The sequence below is a fragment of the Aspergillus aculeatinus genome (assembly GCF_003184765.1).
Source record: "Aspergillus aculeatinus CBS 121060 unplaced genomic scaffold BO66scaffold_7, whole genome shotgun sequence".
In the NCBI taxonomy this organism is placed as follows: domain Eukaryota; kingdom Fungi; phylum Ascomycota; class Eurotiomycetes; order Eurotiales; family Aspergillaceae; genus Aspergillus; species Aspergillus aculeatinus.
Window position 1 is genome coordinate 136824 of NW_020291476.1, and position 22888 is coordinate 159711.

Sequence of the window (22888 nt, forward strand, 5' to 3'; positions counted from 1 at the left end):
GGTTCCTCCGTAGGTACGATAGATACGATAGGTGGAGTACCTCGAATCTTCCCAGTTCGTCCCCCAATACAATTGACTCGTCGCCTTGCACGGTCTATGAGTATCTAGACGTTACTATCCCCATCCTTGCACTGTACAGCACATAATGTTATAACGTCAGTGAGAATCTCCCCGATAGTTCCGGTCCGGTCAAGCAAGTGGAGTGTAGTTATCACCTTGTACTGTACCGAGTCCAGTACATCACTTCAGCTTCCTTGATCCAGGAAAAATCCCGCAGGAGGAGAAGAGGGGTACGAGAGGTGGGGAGGGGAGGGGGTGTTGTTGGTACATCAGCCGGGGTGTGGAAGCAGGAGTGATTTTAGTTGGTAGTTAGTTAGCCGATTGAGATGATGACTCAATTGATCTCTTTCGGAGTGTCGGATAGAGAAGGCCCTACTACCCGTAGATGAATGGGAGAGGGAGAGCTTTGATCTACTGTGTACTATGCACATATGAGTATTCTATTGCATACGAGTACATTGTACTTGTACTTGTACTGTGTCTACCGAGGTCTGGTTTGGAACACGGCTGCGGAGAGGGTCGGGGTCGGGGTCTGGCTGGGGAATCATACAGACAGACAGCTGTGCCGATAGATATAACATTTCCCTTTTTTTTTTTTTTTTTTTTTTACAATCTTAAGAAAAGCAAACTGGCTTACCTCGGGATCTTGATATTGCCATTGTGCTGACTGTGTTGATTGACGATTCTGAGTCAAGTGGCTGGTTGGTTAGTCAACTTGAGTAGATTGATTATTGAAGGATATTGAATATACAGTTTGGTCTCCTTGACCGCCCTTCCTGGAGCTGGGTTCTTCTCATCTCGGTCTCTGGTTCGATCTTCAATTCCACCACCGGGGTGGTTTGTCGGTTTGGGAGGCGACTGATATCCTCCTGCGCCTCAGACTATAGCTTCTCACAATCCAGTCCTCATGCGTACAACGTTCTTACCGGTGCTCAAGGGATCAAGAAGTGCTTGCTGTCTTCGCATCGTCGAGAATTAGCTAGCTAGCTATTTAGGGCTGGTCTTGCTTCCATCCCTTTCCTCTGTCAAAATCTGTCAAAGATGACGGGCCAGATATCCTTTCAGCATTACAAATAGTAGTACATACAAACAGACAATCCTCCATCCTCCGCTGGTAGGACTCTTGTCTCCCCTAGTTGCTCACGGTAGATGTTGAGTAATTGTGGTTCGTCCCTCATGTCTAGTATACAACCCACCCACCCTCAACCTTGAAACGCCATCCCGTCCATCCCTTGGTTTACACCGCTGTACAGTAAAGAAGCTGCTGCTGTTAATGCGATTGCCTTTATCATTCAGGCCCCACCCATCTCGGTATCTTCGGGCTCGGGCATGCTATGGTGTCCGTTGGTCTGGGCAAACCCAGCCTCCGTCGCGGTCGTTGCCATCGGAGTTGCATCCTCAGTGCCCGCCAGTTCGGCCGGCGTGTTGGGGTCAGAGATCGAACCCCCGTAGCCGTTCAGCACGGTGCCATTCGTCTGCGCGCCGTTGGTCGTCGGGCCATGCCCATCGCCGGCGGTGCTCGCCTCCTCCCAGACGCGAACGGTCCCATCCAGCCCGCAACTGACCATCAGCCGCGCCCCTCCGAGCGAGCACGTATCCACCCCCAACACCACGCCCGTGTGGCCCTCGATGCGCTGCAGGACCTGCTTGCTCACCACGTCCCAGCACAAGACGGCACCGTCCTCGCTGCCGCTGACCGCAAAGGCATACACCGGCATCCCGCTGCCGCTGCCGTTCCCGGACTCTCCGCCGTACGTGCCAAACCCGCCCTGCAGGCTGTACTTCCGGTTGCTGTGACCCTGGTAGGTCTTGATGCACCGGCCGGCCACGTAGTCCCACAGTCGCACGCAGTCGTCCAGCGTCCACGCCAACACGTACTTCCCGTTCGGGGAGAACTTGACCGCCGTGACGGGCGGGTTGTCCTCGTGCACCAGCGTGCGCAGACACTGGCCCGACGCCGTATCCCAGATGCGGATCAGCCCGTCCGTCGCGCACGAGGCGATCAGCGTCCCGTCCCAGACCACGTCGATGCCGCCCACCGGGTCCGAATGCGCCGGCAGGGACCGCATCACCTGCGCCGACCGCACGTCCCACAGGAAGACCGCCTCATCGTAGGATCCGCTGACGAGCATGTTGCCTTTCGGGGAGAATGCGATCTGGTAGACGTAGTTGTGGTGACCGACGAACGGGATCGGATGCGCCTTGCCCTAAAGCACGTAGAGTGATTAGCCTCAATGACAGCCGGCGCTGGATCGTAGTGTCTTCCATACCGTCAGGACGTTCCACAGTCGGATCGTCTTGTCGTCCGATCCAGATGCGATGGTCGCCCCATCCGGGCTCCACGAGATCGTAGAGATACCCGCCAAATGGCCCTCGAACGAATGGATCAATTTCCCGGTCACGGTGTCCCACACTTTGACAGCCCCGTCCGCCCCTACATCACAGACATGGTTAGTCTAGCCTCCCATGGAATATCTCACGAAAAGACAAATCTCACCTCCACTCGCGATCATCGACGCATCTGGCGAGAACCGCACGGCGGACACTCCCCGCAGATGACCGCGAAGTAGGAACTTCGCACGATATTCCACCTTATCCGGTTTCGGTGGCGGTAGCGGCGGTTGGGAGACGGGCGTAGGCGACCGGTCGGGGTACGATTCTGGGGTTTCTTCCACAAGGTCGCCATTCGTGGTGGGTTCCGGTTCGTCGACATCAAGGCCATCATCGGCGTTGACCATCTCCTCGTCTTCATTGTCTCCGGGGTAGTTGTCGTGGGGGGGTTCGTCCTCACGCGCGTTCTCGTCATCGTTGTTGTCGTGATTGATGCTGTCGCGAGACACTTTTTCGTCGTCTTCAGGTGCATCTTGTTCTTCTTCGAGCGGAGGAGCATCGGCGGCGGCTTCTGCGGCGGTGGAGGGGGCCGTAGCGACATTGAGATTTTGATCGAATTCGTCCACCTTCATTTCCTCTCCTTCATCCACATCTTCTTTTTCGTCTTGTACCCCCTGACCCTGATCATGAGGCTGAGGCTGAGGCTGAGGCTGAGGCTGAGCTTGAGCCTGATCCTGGGCCTGATCCTGGGCTTGATCCTGAGCCTGAGCCTGATCCTGATCCTGATCCTTGCCATCTGAATTCTCCAGATTCCGCTCCTCGACCTGAACCTCCACGGCCACCTCCACCTCCGCATTTTCAGTCTCAACTTCATCCCCATCCGGCGCAGCAGCATCGGCATCAGCACCCCCCTCACCTTCACCCTCACCCTCACCCTCATCAACCTCCACATCAACCTCCACATCCACATCCTCCTCCTCCTCCTCCACATCCCCATCTTCATCCTCCCCCTCTACCTCCCCCTCCCCCTCCTCATCCTCCTCCTCAGACCCCTCCACCTCCACCTCATCCTCAACCTTAACCTCCCCCCGTAACCCAGACAAAGACCTCCTCCCCTTCCCCGTCCCCCTAGGAACATCCACCGCGACCGCCACAGCCGTCGCGCCCGCAGCTCCGCCCCCCACCGACCTCCTCCCACTCCCGCTCCCACTCCCCCTCCCCTGCGCCCCCTGCCCAACCGCGCCCCCCACAACCCCAATCGACCCCCGCTTCTTCGTCGACCGCCAATACTCCTCCGCATCAATCGTCAACTCATCCGGACTCTCGGAGCCACTCGAACTCCGCCTCAGCGGCGGACGATACGGCCTCTGCGGCGTATACACATTTTTCTGTTTCTGGAGACTCCAGCTGGCGCGGCGGCGGCGTTCCTCGGCCTCGTCGTGCTCGGAGCCCGCGGCCAGTTCGTCCGAGGAATCGGAGACGTCTTCATCGTCGTCGTTGTCGTCGTTTTTGGAGGTTCGCCTTGCGGCTGGTGGTGGTGGTGGGACCGGGGATTGGAGTTTGTGGGGGTGGGGGTGGGCGTAGCCGTTGTGCTTTGTGCTGGCGCTCAGTGGCGTGGTGGTGTTTTTCTTGTGCGAGAGGTGGTTGTGCTGGTGCTGGTGTTGTTGGGCATGTTTATCCGGCGTGTCCAGGCGACGGCGCTTGGGGCGGTGGTGGGTGGAGGATGGTCCGTCCATGCTGGATGATGGATGATGGATGCCCTATTGTGAGGATTGAAGGGGATGCGATGGAGATTGGTTTCAAGTGGTTTAACTGGGCTCAAGGGAAAGGGATTGGATTGCGGTGATAAGGGGATGATGGCTGTGGTTGTGGCTGGGTCAGGGTCATGAGTTTGGGAGGTAAGGTAGGTAGGTATTCTTCAATGCTTTTTTTGGGTCGGAAGGATAGGTAAGTAGTTATCGAGTGGAGATTTACCCAAACGGCGAAAAAGATGATTGAAAGGAAGGGGAAAAAACGGAAAAGAGAGAGGAGCACACGACCAAAAGAAAGAAAGAAGAAAAAGGAAGCAATGTTGTTTTTTTCTGGGGAATCTTTTGCGCGATTCTCGGATTTCTTTCATTGGGATTTCGCCCATCCCTCGTGACGATCGCGCGGGTTTTGGGAAGGCGGTCGGCGCGAAGCCGGGCGGGTCGAGGCCGGGCGGTGAGTCCGCCCGGAAAATGATGAAATCATTGCGGAGGCCATACGGAGTACGGAGTACTTCCATAGGTGTTGCTTGTTGCTTGTTGCTTGTTGTCTCTTTTCTGTCTGGACACTCACACGCAATCTCTCCATGCAACTTATCCAGTAAGCTCATAATGACAATTGCACTGACCTAAAACCCCTTCACAATGGCCGATACGCTCTCCGAAAAACCACAACAACCACAACAACAACCCTCCCCTCCCTCCACCGCAACCACCGCAACCACCGCAACCACCAATCCCCCCTCGTCCTCTCCCACCTCCATCCGCATCCTCACCCTGAACTGCTGGGGCCTCAAGTACATCGCCAAACTGCGGCATGAGCGCCTCACCGAGATCGGCCGACGGCTGGCCATCGCTACCCCACCGCCCGAGATCGTCGGGCTGCAAGAATGCTGGACGCAGGCGGACTACGAGAGCATCCGGCAGCAGACGCGCCACATCCTGCCGCACGGCAAGTTCTACCACGGGGGGATCTGGGGCGCGGGGCTGGCGATCCTGTCGCGGTGGCCGATCGAGGAGAGCAGCATGGTGGGGTACCCGCTGAACGGGCGGCCGACGGCCTTCTTCCGCGGGGACTGGTACGTGGGGAAAGGGGTGGCGTGCGCGCGCGTGCGGGTTGGGGCCGCGCCCCAGGAAGTGGCCGAGGTGTTCTGCACGCACCTGCACGCGCCGTACGAGCGCGAGCCCAACGACTCGTACATCTGCCACCGGACGGCGCAGGCGTGGGAGATCGCCAAGCTGATGCGCGGCGCCGCCGAGCGCGGCCACCTCGTCATCGGCCTGGGCGACTTCAACATGCTGCCCTCGTCGTTCGCGCACCGGCTCATCCAGGCCCACAGCCCCGTCCGCGACGTCTGGCAGGTCCTGCATCCGGATTCCTCCCTGGGCGCCGCCATCGACCCCGTCGAGCAGGCGCGCGGGAAGCCCGTCCCCTCGGCGCGGTTCAATGTCACAGAGAATGGGGCTACCTGCGATGGACGGTTCAATACCTGGCGCTGGAGTAAGGAGGATCAGAAGCGGTTGCTCAAGAAGGGTGAGGAGATCGAGGTCGATCCCGAGGCCCCGTGTCCGCGCGGCAAGCGGCTCGATTATATCTTTGTTGGAGATGGAAGTGGTGGTGGTAGTGGTGGTGGGTTGCGGTCTCCGTCAGTCCCACAATGGACCGTCAAGTCGGTCCAGTTGAGTATGATGGAGCGCCATCCGACGCTGCGATGCTCGCTGAGCGATCACTTCGCCGTGGAGGCGGTCATCACGCGCGAGGAGGCGCAAGACCAGTCTGCTAAGCTGGAGGCTGAAGGGAGTAGCGCTGCTGCCGCTGCTACGGCTGCTGATGGCTCGTCACTCGCTCCCAACACCACGCTCGAGCCAGAGACCTATGACCGCATCATCGAGATGATCGACAAGTATGTCCAGCGGGAACGCTCGCAGCGACGCTGGCGACTCGCACACTTTGTCGCCTCCGTGTTTGTGTCGATCGGCTGTATGGTGGGCGTTTGGTGGACCGGCGACCACCTGCCATATGTGGCCTTCATCCTGCTCTTCGTGAGCACGTTGAACTTTGGCGCGGGAATCCTGGATGGATTGATTGGAGGGTTATTTATGTCCAGCGAACTGCGCGCGCTGAAGGAGTTTGAGTGGGAGGTTCGGAACGCGAAGCAGATCGCCGAGGCGGCTGCTGCTGCTGGGACGTCGAAGAGGATGGGATGAGCTTTCTTGTATGATTGTGTGTATAATATGTGTGGTCTTTGTATATAAGTTAATGTTTACTAGGCTGAGATTGATGAGCTGATCAAGTTTTTGCATGCATGATATGCTTACAAAGAGTTTACTGAAAGGAATAATTCGTTGCGAAGAATCAGATCAGGATGAAAGCAGGAGTTGATGCTATATCGATATGCACACCGACACCACGATCTATATGCTCTATATACATGATCTCTCATGCCCCATACTATCCATGGTCCCACCCTCACCTTCCTCGTCGTCGTTGTCGTTGTCGTTGTTGTTGTTGTTGTCATCCTCGTTGTCGTCGTCGTCGTCGACGTCGAAATCATCGCATCGCATCGCATGGAACCTAAAAATAAGAACACATCATTCAGCGACAAACGCCACTGAGTAAGACCCTCCGGATCCATAGCCCAAAGTGCAACCACAGCGGCTGTTTAACTTCGAGGAGAAAACAAGCGGCATCCCCTTGGATCACACCAACCTTCCACGGGACCGTCCTTGATCAAAGCCTACTACTCCCGCTGTGGATCGGCGTTCGCCCACGGAGACTTCACAACAGATACGAGAAGGGCGATGACTCCTTCTGATCAAGTCCGGGGTTTTGTCCAGTTCAACCACTTTGGAAAGTGAGAAGAATACCATTTGCTCGGGTACACCTTACCGTCCTCAGGATTAAGGATCGAGATTTGAAATGTGCCTCAGTCTTTCCAGTGTGTTTCCTGTCCTCCTTCCGGTGTTTCACAAGAGATGCCCCAGTGTTTCTGTAGCTCATGCTGCACCGAGGGGCCCCTCGGTAGTAGCAAAGCCCAGACCCAAACTGGAAGACAAACTGCGAGATTCTGAAGAAAAGGATGGAGGAATGTTTGGAAAGAGAGACAGGGAAATCATACTTTTCCTGAGGCGCGGCAGGCCACCGTCCTGGCCCCAGAGGAGGTTCGACGGGAAGAAAGGGGGATGGGGGTGAAGAAAGGAGTAGGAGTTGGGCTGTTTTGGGGTAGATAGCTTCGGGTTCTTACCTGTTGATTCTGGTCTGAAGGTCTGAGGATGTTGTCTTCTCAGAGGAACGTGTGGTGGTGGTGGTGGTGGTGTTGTTGATGAGAAGAGATGGAGAGAGGAGAAGGTGGGAGGAGGAACGAAGAGAAGAAGATTCCGCGCCGAGGCACGGAATCTGATGGAAACTGAGGAAGCTGATCATGATGTGTTCATCTTGACGGCTTCTTTACATAGACAGGTTGGTATACAGGAAGATAGTCAGGCTGAGGGGATGATGAAGATGGATGGAGATGAGGATGAGGGAAGAAGGAAGATGGGAAGAGAGAAGATGGGAAGAAGGAAGAGTCTGGGGAAAGAGGAGGAAGGAGAAGAGAGAGAGAGAGAGAGAGAGAGAGAGAAGGAAGAAGAGGAAGGAGAGATGAGGGGGGATTTATAGCCAAAGATTTCCTGGAAGGTGCCTGGAATTCATTTCCATTCACTGGTATCATAACACAAGATTCACTGAGATTCACTGAGATTCACCAACCACCAGTCCCATCATACTTTTACCACTGCATACATTCACTGACCCTGCTTCCGACCTTCCATAACACGCAACACATCTGACGCGCTGTTCTTATCGCCCTTTTTCTTCTTCGGCCCTCGTTTCCTCTTCTTCCCACCCCGGCCCTCGCCCTCAAGCACGACCTCTTCGTCGTCCTCTTCATCGCCCACCCGACTGCCTCCAAAGCCCATGTCCATATCCATCGCATCCAACGCCTCACGCCGTCGCGCCTCCTCCAGGAACTTCTTGCGTCGCAAGGCTGTTTCCGCGTCGACATCCTCCTCTCCCTCCCCAGCAGCCTCCTCGGATTGGCGCAAGGCCGCCGCCCGTTTGAGAGCGGCCAGTAGCGTAGCATCCTTAGCCAGGGGATTGGAGCGATTGATCTCGGGGACTTCTTCCGTCGTCGATGTAGCGAAGTAGTTGCGTGGCCGGCCTGTCGTGTCCTCGACAGGTTTCTTCTCTGTATCCACAGTAGCCTCCGCTGGAGCAGTGTCTGTAGCCACCGACTTCTTCTGAGCGACCTCGCCGTCTTCACTTTCCTCCTCTGACGATGAATCGTCCTCGTCTCCCAAGTCTGCCAACGGGTTGTAGTCCGCTCCCACTCCAGCAAAGATATCGTCGTCGTCTTCCTCCTCCGCCGGGGTCGGCGCCGCCTTGGCCGCGAACTCAGGCGGAACGTCCATGCCCAGCGGTTTAGCGGCAGGAGCAGGCGCCGGCGCCTCGCCCGGCTTATCCAGCCATCGCACCTTGCGCTTGACCTTGCCCTGCGCATCCGTGATCTGGAGGATCTCTTTCCGGCGACCAGTCTCATCCTGCTCGATCCACCGCTTCTTCTCGACCTTCGACTCACTCCCGATCCTCTTGAATCTATCCCCCAGCGCGGGCTCAACCGGCCGCTGCTCCTCCATCTCAGCTTCAGCCTCCGCAGCAGCAGCAGCAGCAGCAGCACGACTAGCCTTCAACTGCCTCAAAATCTCATCCCTGGACCTGGGCACCCCAGCCTCCACCTGCTCCAGTCTAGGCGGAGGCGGCGGAGGCGCCTTAATCCCCTTCTTCTTGACCTTCTGTTCCTTGGGAGCAGAAGGCAACCCATCGACCCCGGCTTCCTCCTCGCCAAGCACCTGATCCAACTCATCATCCACATCCCCCACCTTCTCAGCCTCAACACTCCGACTATCGCCCCCCTTGGGCCCCGTAACATCCTCCCCGGACCTCACCCTCTTCAACAACTCCCAATCCAACCCCTTAACCATATGCGTACTCCCCAAATGCCCACCAACACCCATATCCCTCATCAACCCCTCAAAGGTCCCCTGATCAATCTGCCCCAACTTCACCATCTCCTCCAACGCCTTCACGCGCTTCTCCAACTCATCACCATCCCCCCCGTCTCCATCAGCCTTACCCCCATCCCCATCCCCATCCTTCTCCCCCTGCTGCTCCACCCCCCTCAACAAAGCCGCGCGATCCCGATACCCCTCCGGCAACCTCGTCCCCTTCGGCGCAGCCGACGACTTGAACCGTTTCGCCGGAGGACCGCCGGCGCCGGCGCCGCCCATCTGCTCCCGGCGATGATCGGCGAGTTGGCGCGCGAACTCGTTGTGCAGGGATGATTTCGTGGTGTTGAGTGCGCGGCTGTGTACACCCAGAAAGCAATTAGCAATTTTCCCGCCATAGAACCTTCCAGGACAGTTTGTGGGGGGCATACGTACGGCGTCATGGGGATGCTCGAGCGTAGGCGCGAGCCCAGCGCGGCTGCGGCGGCGGAGGGTGGGGATGTTGCACCTGGGTTGGTGGTGGTGCGCGCATTTTTGTTAGTGTTGCTGCTGCTGCTGCTGCTGGTCGGGGTGTCGAGGACGAGGCGGCGGAATTGGTCGTTGTTCATGTTGGTTTTTGCGCGATGGTTGGGTGTAGGTTCGTTTGTCGGTGAGGCGGGGTTTGTGGATGTATTAGGGGTATTGCATTGTTTTGGAGGGTTTTCGTTTGGGCTGTAAGCAGAGGGGGGGAAAGTGAGGGAGAAAGTTGATGCAGTGGGTAAATTGCCTGCGGCGGAGAAGAAGTGGTCCAGATCGGGGATGCGATACGCACCCGCCGACGTCAGATTCTCCCGCGTCTTGGCGGTCGGTTGGGTGGGTTGTATAGCGATGATGTTGATGGTTACAGAATTTAATCATACGTATTTTACCTCTATATCAGAGGCAATGGAAGGTGTCGGTGATGAAGAAAAGGCTCTCGAAATTTACTGGCATGTTTTCTACATTTATGGATACACCACGGATTCAACTTTCTAGTCATAAACGAGTGTTCATATTTGGCTATCAAGCGCATTCGTTTCAATTTGTGGACATTTCTTGATAACGAAACAAAAGTCATCGGACATTCCGAAAGAAAACCACCGGCAGCTTCGCCAACATCTCATGCGTAGAGTGGCAGCTCGACAATACGATCATCTTACTCGGCACACTCACGCTGGCGCTCATCAAAAACCTTGAGGGCCTCCTCGGCCGCCTTGACACCGCTGAGCACCATCGCACCAAAGGTCGGGCCCATGCGGTTGAAGCCGTCGATCTCCGACAGCTCCATGCCGCCGATGATCAGACCCTTGGTGACCTCACGAGTGTTCTTGACGATCGCATCCTCGGCGGAGTTCATGTCCAGACCCCGCATGCCGCCCAGCTTGTCAACGGTCGCCATCGAGACCAGGCGCTTGGCCGAGAAGGCTCCGAACGGGCCGTCGTGTCCAGTGGTGCTGATCACGAGAGGCGCGTTGATGGTGTTGGGGTCCATGCAGGAGTGGTCATCGTGGTGCAGAGTCACCAACGTCCAGTTGGTGACCACACCCGCAATGCGGGTCTCCTTGGGATCTCCGTTGGGGGAGGGACGAGTCACCAAGTCCTCCACGCTGGTGGCATTGAAGAGCTTGACGTTGGGGAAGGAGAGGACCTTGGACAGCAAGGTCGAGGTGAACAAGGACGCATGTTTCACGACGACGTAGCTGGGGTTCGATGGGTCTTCCTCGTAAGGCACGCCCAGTGCATTCAAAAAGACCTCCGCGGGCCGACGCATGACCATCGCAGAGAAGAGCTGGCCACCCAGCCAAGCACCACCACCTATGGTACGTGGTTAGTCGGTGTTGTAATGCTGCTAATTATACAGTTGTACGAACCAGGAGAAACATTGGCCTCGATGATGGCAATCTTCAAATCAGGGCGCGCGTTCGCCAGCACGTACGCGGTGCTCAGACCACAGGAGCCAGCGCCGACAATGACAATGTCACTCTCGGCATACTTGTCCAGATCCTGGAAGTAGCGTCGGGTCATGGCGCGAGACACCTGACTCTCACGGATCGGTTCGAACTTGAAGTCATCCCACTTGCCGCCGAAGTGGTCGAGCAGCTTGGTCTGCGAGTCTCCTCCCATCATGGGAGCAATCTCAGGAACAATGACCTTTCCCTTGAGACCGGCGGTAGGGGCCACGGGGGACTCGAGCAAGGCAGCTGGGGGAGACATGATGTTCTTTGGGGGGTTGTTCAAGTGAGGGATCAAGTCACGGTAATGACTGAGGATTGTTAGCTATTCCATCAATGAAGGGGGCACGAGGGAAGGCATGATCCTTTCGCTGGTATTATCCAGATCAAGTTTAACCGTATAATCTCAGAACGAACCCAGAGCCACCAGCGCAAATTACGCTGGCAGATAGGAACGAACACCGGTCCATGGCCAAAGTTACTTGAGGTACCTGATCAATGAGTTGCCCAGCTTCAAGGCATTGCATGACTTCCACCGTCAAGACCCGCGAGGGGCCATGGTAGGTGGTGTTTACATTGGACGAATTGAGTTCCTGTAGATAGGTTAGTTGAAGCTCTTCCCATGACTGGGGGAGAGTCAATTGAATGAAAGGGATCACGACTTCTGGAGATAGTGGTAGTATCTGTCGAAGATGGATGAAGGTGGATGAAGACAGGACGAGTGATTGTGTTGGGGAGAAGAGGAAGAGACGAAAAGAAGCGGGGTTGAGAGGAGGGAAGGAGGGGCAGCTTAAATAGACACTGCAGGCAGGCCAGAAGACGTAATGACCATGACATGCTCCTCCTCCTTCTCCTCCTCGACGATCATTTAACTTCCTGTCCCTCCGATTCTGCCCGCAGTTGTTTAGACCGGTAGACCGGTGAACCCAAGGAGTAAAGTATATGACTGACTGGGTGAGTCAATTAATACGACGATCATGATGACTTTCGAATACTAGTAGCCTATGATATGCTCTACATTGTCATGGCAGGCAACTATGAGCTCCGAGGGAGTACTGTAGTCCGCGGGGGTCAGAGTATAGTCACATGATCTCTGTTCACCTCAGGGCTGGTGTAGTGGTATACTTGAGTTATGGTCTCCCTAGCTTCTATGTATAATGGGAGGCCTCAGTCGGGAGAAGCGTGCCCCAAATCTTTCTTAATTAATTATTCAGACCTACTCATAGTTAGGTGACCTAAGGTTTTACAGTATACGGAGTACAAGACCGGGAGTCTTTAGTGAGAGCGGCCCGCGTTTATCTCCTAGACTAGGAACCTTCTTTAAATCCAATAACTCGCGGCCTACACCTGCCAGGTGGTGTCTATGATTGCCTACTTCAAGAGGATCCTCAACATCCGGGCGACTGATCTGCCGCTTCTAGTCCCTTCTCCCTGGCCCGTCTTAATATCATTGAGGTAAATAGTTATAGGTCGACCAACTGAGGAAGGCTTCGCTCCTCTTTACTGAATCCGAAAGACCCCGGGATAAGTCATCGCTGCTTTGGAACCTATCGCCATGATAAGTGGGACCGAAGCAAGATGACCTCCTCGGCCATCCCAGAAAGTAACCCGTCCTCTTCGCCACGAGGCCACAGTCAAAGCGAAAAGGACTCGTCCAACCGCAAAAAGCGCAAGGGTCCCCGTCTCGCCCACCGCAAGTCCAGGACCGGATGTCAGCGATGTCGCGCCCGACGAGTAAAGGTAGGTGGAATTAATTTCAAGTTACCACTGGCCACAACATGTGTCCTGACTAATTTAGGGTGATAGTGTGATGAAGCGCGACCTGTGTGTCGCGACTGCCATCGTCATAGCATCCCCTGTGTCTATGACAGGCCCGCGGAGGAGATCCGATCTCGCTCACTCGAGCCCAGTCCATCGGATCCCAGTAACATAGAGCTGCGCTTGCTGCATCACTTTACCCTTTTCGCCAGCGCTACTATGCCCGGGGCCCAATCGAAGCGTGTCAAAGACTGTTGGTCGATCGACGTACCCCGACTCGCATTCGGTTACAAACCGCTCCTGCACGCCGTATTCGCAATCTCGGCCCTGCATCTGTCCAAAGCCAACCCAAACGAAGCTGGCCTGCCAGATATCCACTGCAACTTTCTCGAGCAGGCTTTGCGCGAACATCGACTCTGTATCGGCGGCATAACTACGCAGACCGCGGATGCGGTGTGCTTTACAAGCATCCTGTTACAGGTCGACGTATTTGCTACCTTACAGAATCATACTGTTGTTTCTTCCGAGCACGTCAGTGAATGGATGCGTCTATTGCGCGGGTCGGTCGCCGTCTTTGACGCGGCCTTGAAGATTGCGAGGCATAATACTCATCCCGCGAGTATCTGGTGTATTATTGATACCTTTCCTATTCCCTTGCGGACGAATTCTGATGCTGGGGCGTTTTCCTTCCTGCTTCCGACTGCGCCCGATGACGAGGACAACGATACAGCGCTAGAAGCATATCGAGGGGCCGTCGCGCATATCAACGCCACCTGGCTGGCCATGGAAGCAAAGGAAGATCCGCAAGTCACCTGTCGCCGGATCATGGTCTTCCCGTTGTTTGTGATGACCGAATTCATGGACCTCCTCGAGAAGAGGAGACCTCGTGCTTTGGTGGTTCTAGCCTACTTTCTCGCCTTGTCGGCACCATTACGCGACATATGGTGGATCGGAGACGCTGCACACAAATACATCATGGCTCTTCAACCAACCCTTCCTGCTCACTGGCAACGCCTAATGTCCTGGCCAGTCGAAATGACTATATCTTGTGCACCACAGCAAACACAAGCCGCTATTCCGCCTGGGAGATCTTCTCCAACCGCCACTGGTGCGGCGAGCTCGAGTCTAATGTGACCGTGACCTGCGAACACATTTTCTGTATATATGTGCTCTACCAACAAATCGACCCCGACGAAGGCAGCCAATACCGCCAATGGCTGCTCTCGCAGCAAAACGCCGAAGGCTCCTGGGGCATCGCGCTTAACTACCCCGGCGACGTCTCCACAAGCACAGAGGCATACCTAGCCTTGAGAATCATATTGCATGGGGCCTCGCAGATGATTGGCTCTAATAGACAAGGATTCTCGGTCTCGTTTAGTAGCGTCCGGGCCTGCATCTCGGCCTTGCGTCTTAACTATATGCCCGAGATTTGTTGCCTAGAATGCGTATAGATATAGTATCTTGTACCTTTCTACTCAAACCTCCCCCCCGTCTCTCCCAGTCTGTACACTGAGTGACTGAACATGACGTCCGGACTCCTCGTCTCGCAACTCGCCCTCTACGCCCCCCTCACACTTCCAACCCTCTACCTCGTCTTCAGCCATGGCCGCCACGGCCTCCTCGCCTGGCTCTACCTCCTCGCCTTCTGCGTTCTTCGCGTGACCGGGGCCGTCATGGGCCTCCACAACCCGCATAACACCGGCGCCCAGATTATATCCAGTATTGGGCTCTCACCGCTGCTGCTTTCAATAGACGGGGTGTTGCATGAGGCGTAAGCTTTCCCCTTAGCAAGAGCAAGTGCACTATATCTCATATGTTCCCATTGTGATCCAGGAGAATCTACTGTTTATCCCCAAACAAGCGAACCGAATGGACGTTCATGGCGCTCATCCATGTCCTCGTGGCGACGGGGGTGGCAATGGTTGGGGCTGGTGCAGGCGGGCTTCTGGGCGATACGCCTAAGCCCAATGATTTATCCAATATCAAGGTCGGCATGGTGCTGTTGGAGGTTGCGTGGGGGGTGCTCGCTTTGTGGGGACTGTGGACTCGTTGCGATGGGAGGGGTGCACCAGCGGGCTTGATCGGGAGGGAGGGGTGGTTGGTGCGTTCATCCCCTGCCTTTTTTTTTCCAGATCGTTGATAGTATCTGGTTTCGGATACATACGGAGAGGCATGGTTCATGTGCTAACACAAAGACGCCTCGAGGCAATGCACAGCTCCTAACCGGCACCCTCCTCGCCCTTCCACTCGTCGAGATATCAGTGATCTACATACTTGTCGCGCAGATCACCCAGCGCGCGGACCTAAATCCGACGACAGGGAGTTTGGCGGTTCGTGTTGTGTTGGGGTTTCTTCCCGAGTTGCTCGCGGCGATTGTTTTGGTTTTCGTTGGGATTTTGACTAGGGGAGTGGGTGAAGTCGGTGCTGGTGCTGGTGATGCTGGGCTGGGGCATGCGCATGGGCATGAGCGCCGACACAGGCATGCTCATGGACATGGAAGAAGGCGCTCGGGCTCGAAACATGGCGCTCGGTTGCATTCGAGGTCACGTTAGCCTTCGCCTTCATTCGCTCTCTGCTGGGCGGAGCGGGCGAGGAGTAGTATCGACATGGGAGGTTATCTCTTTCGTATTCGTATGGTACACTATATGCTCCAGCTGCAAAGCGCCAGACCGTTATACAATCAAGTCTGTCACGTGTAGAGACCGTGCTTCCTCCATATCAGTGGTCTCTTTGCAGGATGCATGCGGAGGCTTGCCTGGGGATAGCTGAGCCAGTCTCATGAAGGAAGAGGGAGGTTAACGATAGATGAGCCCCCAGAGAGTGATCGAGATAGAGCCATACTGTGACTTAGTAGTACGGTACCTACTGAGGCGACATGCCAGGACCTACTCAGTAAGATAGTATAGGGAACTGCCTTCCACATTGGGCAGGGCGGCGGTGGTGACTCGGGACCCTTCAAGTTCTTCCCCCCGCTTGCTTCATTCTTCCTTCACCAACCTCATGTACTCAGTAACTATGAGGATTGTTGAGAATAGCTTCATCAAGATGCGTCGTTTCAAATTATATCCTACCATCTATTGAATCCATTACTCTGCCGTCTTCTTGAGTAGCCTCATTATGGTGATATTCGGATACCACCTGCAATATTTAACTAACTACTCAAAGTCTAGAATACATAGCACAGCCCAGCATAACCCAGATAATGCACACACATGAGTCATCCACCCTTATGTAACGGGGCTAACCGAAACCGGGGTGGGGCAAAGTTGAACCGCCGCACAAACGCGTGACTTGCAATCCCGTCGACGAAACCGCCAAAATTCCCCCTCCCCCAAATCGCCCTCGCACTTCCCGCCCCGTACGACAAATCTCGACAGGATCCCTTTTTCGTTGTTCTTGAAGATCATCACATAACGCCAAAATGGGTAAGGTAAGTTATCAACAGAGATGCCCCTCGAAAAACATGGTCAGGATGAGAAACAGAAAAGACTAACATCTGGATGAAAATAGGTTCACGGATCTGTAAGCGCTCCCCTCTCTCCTCTCCATCACGTTCGCCTCATCGACGACCGGACACAACGACCATCGAAAAGTCGAAAAGCTACTATGACCAGCATCAAAAGAATGAAAAATATCTGACCCTTTTTTTTCTCGACTACAGCTCGCTCGTGCCGGTAAGGTCAAGGCCGCCACTCCCAAGGTCGAGAAGCAGGAGAAGGCCAAGCAGCCCAAGGGCCGTGCCTACAAGCGTGTCGTCTACACCCGCCGTTTCGTCAACGTCACCCTCACCGGTGGCAAGCGCAAGGTATGAAAAAATCCACCAAGATCAGCATGGGATACAAAGGAAGAAATGGGAGGGACACGGCAGTCTCGATGAATACGTCTGGAAAAGTGCTGTGTGCTGTGATTACAAACGGAAGGGCTTACACAACCCCCTCAATACAGATGAACGCCAACCCCACCGCTTAAACGGAAGCATCTTCACGAACAAAAATCCTCTTCGATTAATTTGATACAAGAAGAAGAACTCGATGACTTTTTGAGCAACGACGATTCCCCGGGTTTTGAAGGTGGCGTGGATGGAAGAGGCTTGAGGATCTGGTGATGCGGCTATTTGCGATCGGAAGGCTACCACTCCTTTTCGATCAGGAAAAATCAAAGCACGGTTCCTCCCCAACTTACGACGGAATTTCGCGGATTACGGATTTCTTCACGTGGGGGAAGGCGAGTGAAATGGAAGTGTCTTGTTTTTTTTCTTACTTGATAGCAAGAAAGGACGAGTAATCGGACTTTTTTACATCTGGCGATGCAATACCATCACTATTTTCAAGTCCCTCTTATTGCTGGTTTTTTGCTCTTGCTGGGCACTTTGCATGCATGCATGCATAATCGACGGTTGCAATCTGCGTGCTGCGATCTCTCGTAGATGGATCGGGTTTCATCCTGTTTTCCTGCATTTCAAGGCCGGGGGTCTGAGTCCAAGGCCAGTGGCGAATCAGGCTCCATTTCGCTGGCTATGGTCAAGGGTCCTTGTGAGCTACGCAATTTGATACTCCAGTTGGCAAACTCTGGGGAGATTCGTCTATCACACTGTCTGCGAGAGGTCTGAGGTGCGCCTCACGCCAACCTGTAGAGAGACGTGGATCAGGGCACATGTAACTTCGTAGCTGGTTGGCTGTCGAACCATACTTCGCATAGCTCGCTTTCCAGTCTCCATACTACACGACAGTGACCTTGACCTTCACCCCGCGCCCATGAACCCAATTCTTCTTCTTGCCCAGCTTCTCCAAGCCGTCCGCCCTGTCCGTCAGTATCTCCTGTAGCATGGATGTGGTGGCAGCGTCCCCACGCCGCACCGTCAGGTGCAGCACGTCGCGCACTTCCCTTCCCTGTTTCTTCACGACCGCGCTCCACTCCGTCTCGAACCGCACCCTCCAACGGCCCTCCTCCTCCCGGCCGGCAGGATACACATCCCCGACCAAGGCCGCGACGCGCCCCAGGTACCGAGACCACCACGCCTCCTCGCGCGACACGCACCGCACCAGCTGCCGCTGGTACGCCTCATCGGCCGGGGCGAGCTCCCCGTCCCAGCGCTCACAGAGCATCAGCGCGATCAGCGCGCGCTCCACATGCGACAGACAGTTCGTGGCCGCCAGGATGCCCGTCGCGGTGCTATGCAGCGCGGCGGCGGCGCGCGACTCGCGGGGCACCTTCGCGTGCGCGAACAGCAAATCCGCCAGCGCCGCCAGCAGATTCGTCGCCCAGAATGACCGGGGGAGATGGAACGAGTCCGCGTCCCGCGGTGACGGTGACGGCGTGTCCGGCAGCGCCGCCCGCAGCAGATCGCGCAGCACGTCCGCCGACGGCGGCGCATACGGCCGCGTCGCGGCGAGGAGGGGGTCCTGGGCGCGCACCGCCGGCGGGAGCCGGTCGTACAGGAAGCCCTCGCGGACGCCGCCCTGGCAGAACTGGACGTGCGTGATGGCCTCGGCGGGCAGCGCGTCCATGATGACGTTCACCAAAAACGCGACGGCGGGGATCTGCGCGGCGCGGCGCCGCGACACGCCGTAGATTTTGGTCGTCGTGGTGGTTGCAGTGGTGTTGGTGTCTGCAACTTCCTGCAGCACCGCGGCGGTGTCGTGGAACTCCGCCCGCGGGACCCGGAACCCGTTGATGATGGGGATCGGGTACGCCTCGCCCTCGCCCTCGCTCTGTTGGTCGGAGTACGTCTTCATGAGCACGTACCCCCAGCCGCGGAACCCGCCGCCGCAGAGATATAGACTGCGTTGGCAGCCTGCTCCTCCTCCTCCTCCTCCTCCTCCTCCTCTTCCTCCTTCCCCGGAGGTCCTGAGCAAGAGGGAATCCGGCACCTCGAGCTCGCGATACGCCGTCTGGAACTGGCGGGTCATCTCGGCTTTGAGCGCCCCCAACGCCGTCGTTCCTTCATCGCTCGACTTGGAATCAGCCTCAGCCTCAGCCTCCCGAAGCAACCGACCCAACGCCGCCGCGCCGTACGGAAAACTGAACGCGCCCCGAGGACTCGTCCGCACCTCCCCACCCTCCTCCTCCACAACCCACGTAATCTGGGTACTCCCGCCGCCCAAATCCATCGCGATCCCGGCCACCCTCGCCGAAGAGCTCGCGACCCCCAGCGCGCCAATCCGCCCTTCCTCCTCCTTGGTCAGCATCCGCACCTCCCAGCCGGTGTGCGCGCGGATCGCACCACAGAACGCCGCCGCGTTCGGCGCCGTCCGCGTCGCCTCCGTCGCCAGCACGTGGATGTTGGTCGCCCTCACCCCGAAGTCGCTGCATGTGGATTGGAAGTGGCGCAGGTGGTCGAGGACTTGGGCGATGGTTGTGTCCGGGATCGGGCCCCGCGTTTGCGTTTGCGTTCGCGTTTCTGTCTCTGTCTGCGGGGAGAATTGGGCATCGTAGAGAGAGATTGCGGCGCGGGATTGGTAGACGGTGGGCAGGAGGCGGGCGGTGGGGGGGGAGAGGTCGGTGATTGAGAAGCGGATGCCGTTGCTGTGGGTTTGGGAGGTTTAGTGCTTTTCCAATGGTTTGAGGGGGTTTCGAGGGTGTTATGTAGTTGATGGGTTGTGTGGGGGACTGACTGACTCACCTTCCCATATCCACAATCCCGTAGAGATTGGGGTTCGTGGTTGTTGGTTCGGTCATGCTGGGATCGGTTTCTGGGGCTCAGTGGGCACCGGAGTGGAATGAGGTTCTCAAATGTGAGTGAGGTCAACACGGTAAGTGCTGCGGTGGTCAAGACCTTAGGCGCATGGTTTTGGGGCTTGTGTGGCTAGCTTGGTTGTGAGGCTGCTAGCGCAGGGCAAAAGGTGGTAATGTAGTCGACTATGCTATCAGCAGTAAGGCTTCAAGGGGGGGTAATAAAATAAAGGTAACAGAAGCGAGGTTGCGAGATGCTGGTGTTGTGTTGACGATTGGGTTGACGTAGCCGAGATATATCCCCGCTGAGGTGGAGTCTACAACCTTGAAGTACGCTACTACCCTTCCGGTGATCACCGCAAACATGCCCTACATTCAGTTTCACCAATAATCTCAACACCATGCAATTGCTTTCCAATTTAGGCTCAGCATACTTCTAGTTCGCCAAAGAGCATGACCTCATTATCGCAACAAATAGCAATAGACCAAACACGCTAAAAAACACCACAACCTACAACACATATCGGAAGCCCGCCCCATAATTCTCCTCCCCCACAGCCGTATCATCCTTGGCCCCAGCTGTCCATTCCGCCACTGCGCCATACCGCTGATCCAGACGGCGATTCTCCCAGGCCAGGAGAACTCGCAAAGACAGTGCAAGAATCGTGTTGAAAAACATGAACGCGGCGCAGATAGACAACCCGCGAGTGTAGCGAGGAGAATCGCTGGATGGGAAAACATTGGTCCCCAAAAAGGGACCACACTGGCCGATGACGTTCAGAATGACAATGCCCATGCCTCGTCGGCTATCCGAGCCTTGGTTGTCTATAAAAGCCATATTAGTGCGTGTATCATCACTTGCTAGGGCAGTTGACCTACTCAGAGCCCAGGGAAGAATGTTGGCGATAGACGGGAACACCCCGATAGCAGCAAGGAACACGCCAAGGTAGCGAACGCCAACGGAGTTGCAAGCCGCAAGTAATACATAGCCAACAGCGCCGACTAGAGAGGCACAAGCAATCACTAGACCCCGCTGCTGAATCCGATCGGCAACCCATGTCGTAGCGATCGTGACTAGGAAGGACGCAAAAAATGGCGGTGCCGTCAGCCCCTGAGCGTTGATGGAAGTAAACCCCATATCTTCCAGGATCGTCGGCAAGAAAACGGGCAGCGATGAGAAGCTCACGTTGCAGCTGAAGTACATGAACTAAAATTGTTGTCAGCATACACCCCAGGCGAAGGCGGCTGGTCTGGGAACATACTGCCAAGATCCACGCCTTCGCATCCAGCAAAGTATGGCCTAATTCTTTCCAGTCGATCCCACTAACTCGCTCGCTCTCACCACTCCGTCGAAGCGATCTGGCCCGTGTGATCTCTTTCTCTTCTTCGGTCAGGAAACGTGCGGACGACGGGTGATCTGGCAGGTAAAACCAAGCCAAAATGGCCGCCAAGAGTGACGGGCTCCCTTCCACCAGGAACAACAGCCGCCAATTCGCTATCTTAGCATGGCCGGAGGTGATAGCATAAGCGAGAGCGCCTGCAAAGGTGTTTGCCAAAGGGGCTGCCGACAAAAACATGCCGCATCGAAGTCCTAACTCATGGCGCCGATAAAAGAATGACAGCAGATACGGACTTCCTGGGCCGAAGGCAGCTTCCGACATGCCTAACAGAAACCGCAGGGCCATCAACCCACCCCAGTTCTGTACTGCCGCCTGACAAGTTGCCACAATACCCCTATACAGCATAAGGCTCCGACTCAAAACAAGGGAGGTATAAGTCGAGTCTGAACATACCAACTCAGGACGGTGATAGCTGCCCATCTGTGCGGAGGCATTATCTTCCACATCAGCGCCAGGAATTCAAAAAGAGTATACGAGATGTAGAAGATTGTCAAGAGCCATGAGTATCGATTTCCCGTGAGGTTGAGATCTTCTTCCATTCCCGCAATTTTGGCATTCCTGTTTGTTCATTAGCTCAACGGGAGTCTATTGGAGGTCAATGAATATTGTGCATTCAAGCCTACCCAATGTTGCTCCTGTCGAGCAGCGATAAGAGATCTGTGCAAAGCCGTCAAGTCAGATATGGAATCGAGTGTACTGATCTGAAGAATCATGTGCAATCATGCAGGAGATGAATTAGGCAGGACGCAGCATACAAAGAAATCCTAGCAAGGTCGGAACTCTGAGGTCCAACTTTCTCAGCACTCGAGCTTCCAATGCAAGATCTATCGACGTTGCAGTTTGAGGCATCTGCGGGAGCGCGGTGTGCGCTTCTTCCTTGTGCATGGGCGGCTGCTTCTCCGCATCGTGACTCGGAGCCTCGACAATGGCGTCGACATCCTCAGCAGGACTGCTAGGGGTGTCTTTCTTCCTGAACAGCCCCATGGTCGACTTTGAAGTGTCGCGATGCGGAGTGACAGAAGTTTGATTACAGCAACAGAGATGTAATGGTGACTTCTCTGTTGTGGAGAGGGGAGCACACTGCCTTATGAACGCGTCCGCACCAAAGCCTTCACGCTGTTTATGGTTTGGCACGGATTTAGACGATTGGACAAAGGGCTACCAGCCTGACCTGCGAGGTTTTCCCGACCACACAGTTTAGACGTCGAGCTAGCGAGGGGTGACGTGAAAATTTGAGAACATGAGGGAGGGGGTGTAGTCGATGAGTGGAGTGTCATGCCGAGCCGATTGAGGTCACTTTCTAAGAGAGCTGTGTGTGTGATACGTGGGACAGAGCTCACACCCAATCATCCGAGAGAGTGAAAGATACACTATACTGAATGTGCAGGAAACCGGCAGAATAATGGACGCATGGGGCTCGCTCCTCGGGGATATGATGACATGCTTTCGCACACCCGGTTAGGGGAGTATGCGGAGACAAACCCATCGGTTCATGGGTGGCGGGCCAAAGCTTGAGATGAAACCATCCGAGCGGGCGCAAGGCTTGGTCAGAGACTGAGTGATAGCATTGGACGATAGCCGAGGTGAAAGAGGCTGGATATCCCGGTCTGATTTGTTTTATCCCCCTTGCGCATTCTGATGCATGCCTCTCCCAGCATTAACGAGTATACAGTGATGGATGCACGTTTGGCCAGGAGACTGAGAGAGACTTGTTTGTCAAAGTACCCATAAAAGGGATAGCAAAGACCAGCGCGTGCGAGTCATTGGGGTGGGTGGGTAAGCGAGTCGAGGATGTATGGATTGTATGTAGATCAGGAAACCTTCTTCAAGCAGTCCGTCCACATTGCGGGGAATGAGACGATCTCCAGCTGGAAAGAGTAAAAGCGCTTCGACCCCCGACACTAGTCCT

General features: G+C 55.6%; 13 protein-coding genes across 13 annotated transcripts; 6 read left to right on the forward strand and 7 right to left on the reverse strand.

Moving 5' to 3' along the window:
• Positions 1–1027: 1027 nt before the first annotated feature.
• BO66DRAFT_367062 (WD40 repeat domain-containing protein) lies at positions 1028–4480 on the reverse strand. Its single transcript, XM_025645282.1, has 5 exons — positions 3645–4480; positions 3071–3095; positions 2558–2911; positions 2331–2494; positions 1028–2267 (listed from the first exon to the last, which is right to left on the reverse strand). The coding sequence occupies exons 1-5, from the start codon at positions 4125–4127 to the stop codon at positions 1353–1355; spliced, it is 1941 nt and encodes a 646-aa protein (XP_025507184.1). The 5' UTR covers positions 4128–4480; the 3' UTR covers positions 1028–1352.
• A 181-nt stretch (positions 4481–4661) lies between these two features.
• Positions 4662–6424, forward strand: BO66DRAFT_388950 (inositol phosphosphingolipid phospholipase). The gene has a single exon (XM_025646681.1). It carries the CDS (start codon positions 4782–4784, stop codon positions 6342–6344), a length of 1563 nt encoding a protein of 520 aa, XP_025507185.1. The 5' UTR covers positions 4662–4781; the 3' UTR covers positions 6345–6424.
• Positions 6425–6492: 68 nt separating this feature from the next.
• BO66DRAFT_435312 (uncharacterized protein) lies at positions 6493–6701 on the reverse strand (the record flags this gene model as incomplete). The annotated part of the gene is made up of 2 exons (XM_025650836.1): positions 6493–6551; positions 6611–6701. 2 exons carry the CDS (start codon positions 6699–6701, stop codon positions 6493–6495), a joined length of 150 nt encoding a protein of 49 aa, XP_025507186.1.
• Positions 6702–6914: 213 nt separating this feature from the next.
• On the forward strand, positions 6915–7433 carry BO66DRAFT_220551 (uncharacterized protein). The gene has a single exon (XM_025642678.1). It carries the CDS (start codon positions 7057–7059, stop codon positions 7327–7329), a length of 273 nt encoding a protein of 90 aa, XP_025507187.1. The 5' UTR covers positions 6915–7056; the 3' UTR covers positions 7330–7433.
• Positions 7434–7857, forward strand: BO66DRAFT_220552 (uncharacterized protein). The gene has a single exon (XM_025642679.1). It carries the CDS (start codon positions 7537–7539, stop codon positions 7792–7794), a length of 258 nt encoding a protein of 85 aa, XP_025507188.1. The 5' UTR covers positions 7434–7536; the 3' UTR covers positions 7795–7857.
• On the reverse strand, positions 7817–10055 carry BO66DRAFT_426323 (uncharacterized protein). The gene is made up of 2 exons (XM_025650281.1): positions 9615–10055; positions 7817–9537 (listed from the first exon to the last, which is right to left on the reverse strand). The coding sequence occupies exons 1-2, from the start codon at positions 9785–9787 to the stop codon at positions 7920–7922; spliced, it is 1791 nt and encodes a 596-aa protein (XP_025507189.1). The 5' UTR covers positions 9788–10055; the 3' UTR covers positions 7817–7919.
• Positions 10056–10217: 162 nt separating this feature from the next.
• On the reverse strand, positions 10218–11850 carry thiA (thiamine thiazole synthase). The gene is made up of 3 exons (XM_025646682.1): positions 11812–11850; positions 11069–11742; positions 10218–11012 (listed from the first exon to the last, which is right to left on the reverse strand). The coding sequence occupies exons 2-3, from the start codon at positions 11409–11411 to the stop codon at positions 10354–10356; spliced, it is 1002 nt and encodes a 333-aa protein (XP_025507190.1). The 5' UTR covers positions 11412–11742; positions 11812–11850; the 3' UTR covers positions 10218–10353.
• On the reverse strand, positions 11488–12121 carry BO66DRAFT_220642 (uncharacterized protein). Its single transcript, XM_025642681.1, has 3 exons — positions 11812–12121; positions 11662–11742; positions 11488–11534 (listed from the first exon to the last, which is right to left on the reverse strand). Exons 1-2 carry the CDS (start codon positions 11984–11986, stop codon positions 11663–11665), a joined length of 255 nt encoding a protein of 84 aa, XP_025507191.1. The 5' UTR covers positions 11987–12121; the 3' UTR covers positions 11488–11534; position 11662.
• A 606-nt stretch (positions 12122–12727) lies between these two features.
• BO66DRAFT_435315 (uncharacterized protein) lies at positions 12728–14358 on the forward strand (the record flags this gene model as incomplete). The annotated part of the gene is made up of 3 exons (XM_025650837.1): positions 12728–12889; positions 12956–13851; positions 13938–14358. 3 exons carry the CDS (start codon positions 12728–12730, stop codon positions 14356–14358), a joined length of 1479 nt encoding a protein of 492 aa, XP_025507192.1.
• BO66DRAFT_220582 (uncharacterized protein) lies at positions 14237–15742 on the forward strand. Its single transcript, XM_025642680.1, has 3 exons — positions 14237–14678; positions 14741–15008; positions 15124–15742. The coding sequence occupies exons 1-3, from the start codon at positions 14431–14433 to the stop codon at positions 15457–15459; spliced, it is 852 nt and encodes a 283-aa protein (XP_025507193.1). The 5' UTR covers positions 14237–14430; the 3' UTR covers positions 15460–15742.
• Positions 15743–16328: 586 nt separating this feature from the next.
• BO66DRAFT_435317 (40S ribosomal protein eS30) lies at positions 16329–16876 on the forward strand (the record flags this gene model as incomplete). The annotated part of the gene is made up of 4 exons (XM_025650838.1): positions 16329–16337; positions 16418–16429; positions 16569–16712; positions 16853–16876. 4 exons carry the CDS (start codon positions 16329–16331, stop codon positions 16874–16876), a joined length of 189 nt encoding a protein of 62 aa, XP_025507194.1.
• Positions 16877–17625: 749 nt separating this feature from the next.
• BO66DRAFT_367074 (retrograde regulation protein 2) lies at positions 17626–19848 on the reverse strand (the record flags this gene model as incomplete). Its single annotated transcript, XM_025645283.1, has 2 exons — positions 19530–19848; positions 17626–19432 (listed from the first exon to the last, which is right to left on the reverse strand). The coding sequence occupies exons 1-2, from the start codon at positions 19583–19585 to the stop codon at positions 17626–17628; spliced, it is 1863 nt and encodes a 620-aa protein (XP_025507195.1). The 5' UTR covers positions 19586–19848.
• A 160-nt stretch (positions 19849–20008) lies between these two features.
• BO66DRAFT_388952 (putative MFS transporter) lies at positions 20009–22214 on the reverse strand. The gene is made up of 6 exons (XM_025646683.1): positions 21735–22214; positions 21603–21636; positions 21373–21537; positions 20842–21313; positions 20459–20786; positions 20009–20404 (listed from the first exon to the last, which is right to left on the reverse strand). Exons 1-6 carry the CDS (start codon positions 21961–21963, stop codon positions 20091–20093), a joined length of 1542 nt encoding a protein of 513 aa, XP_025507196.1. The 5' UTR covers positions 21964–22214; the 3' UTR covers positions 20009–20090.
• Positions 22215–22888: the final 674 nt, after the last annotated feature.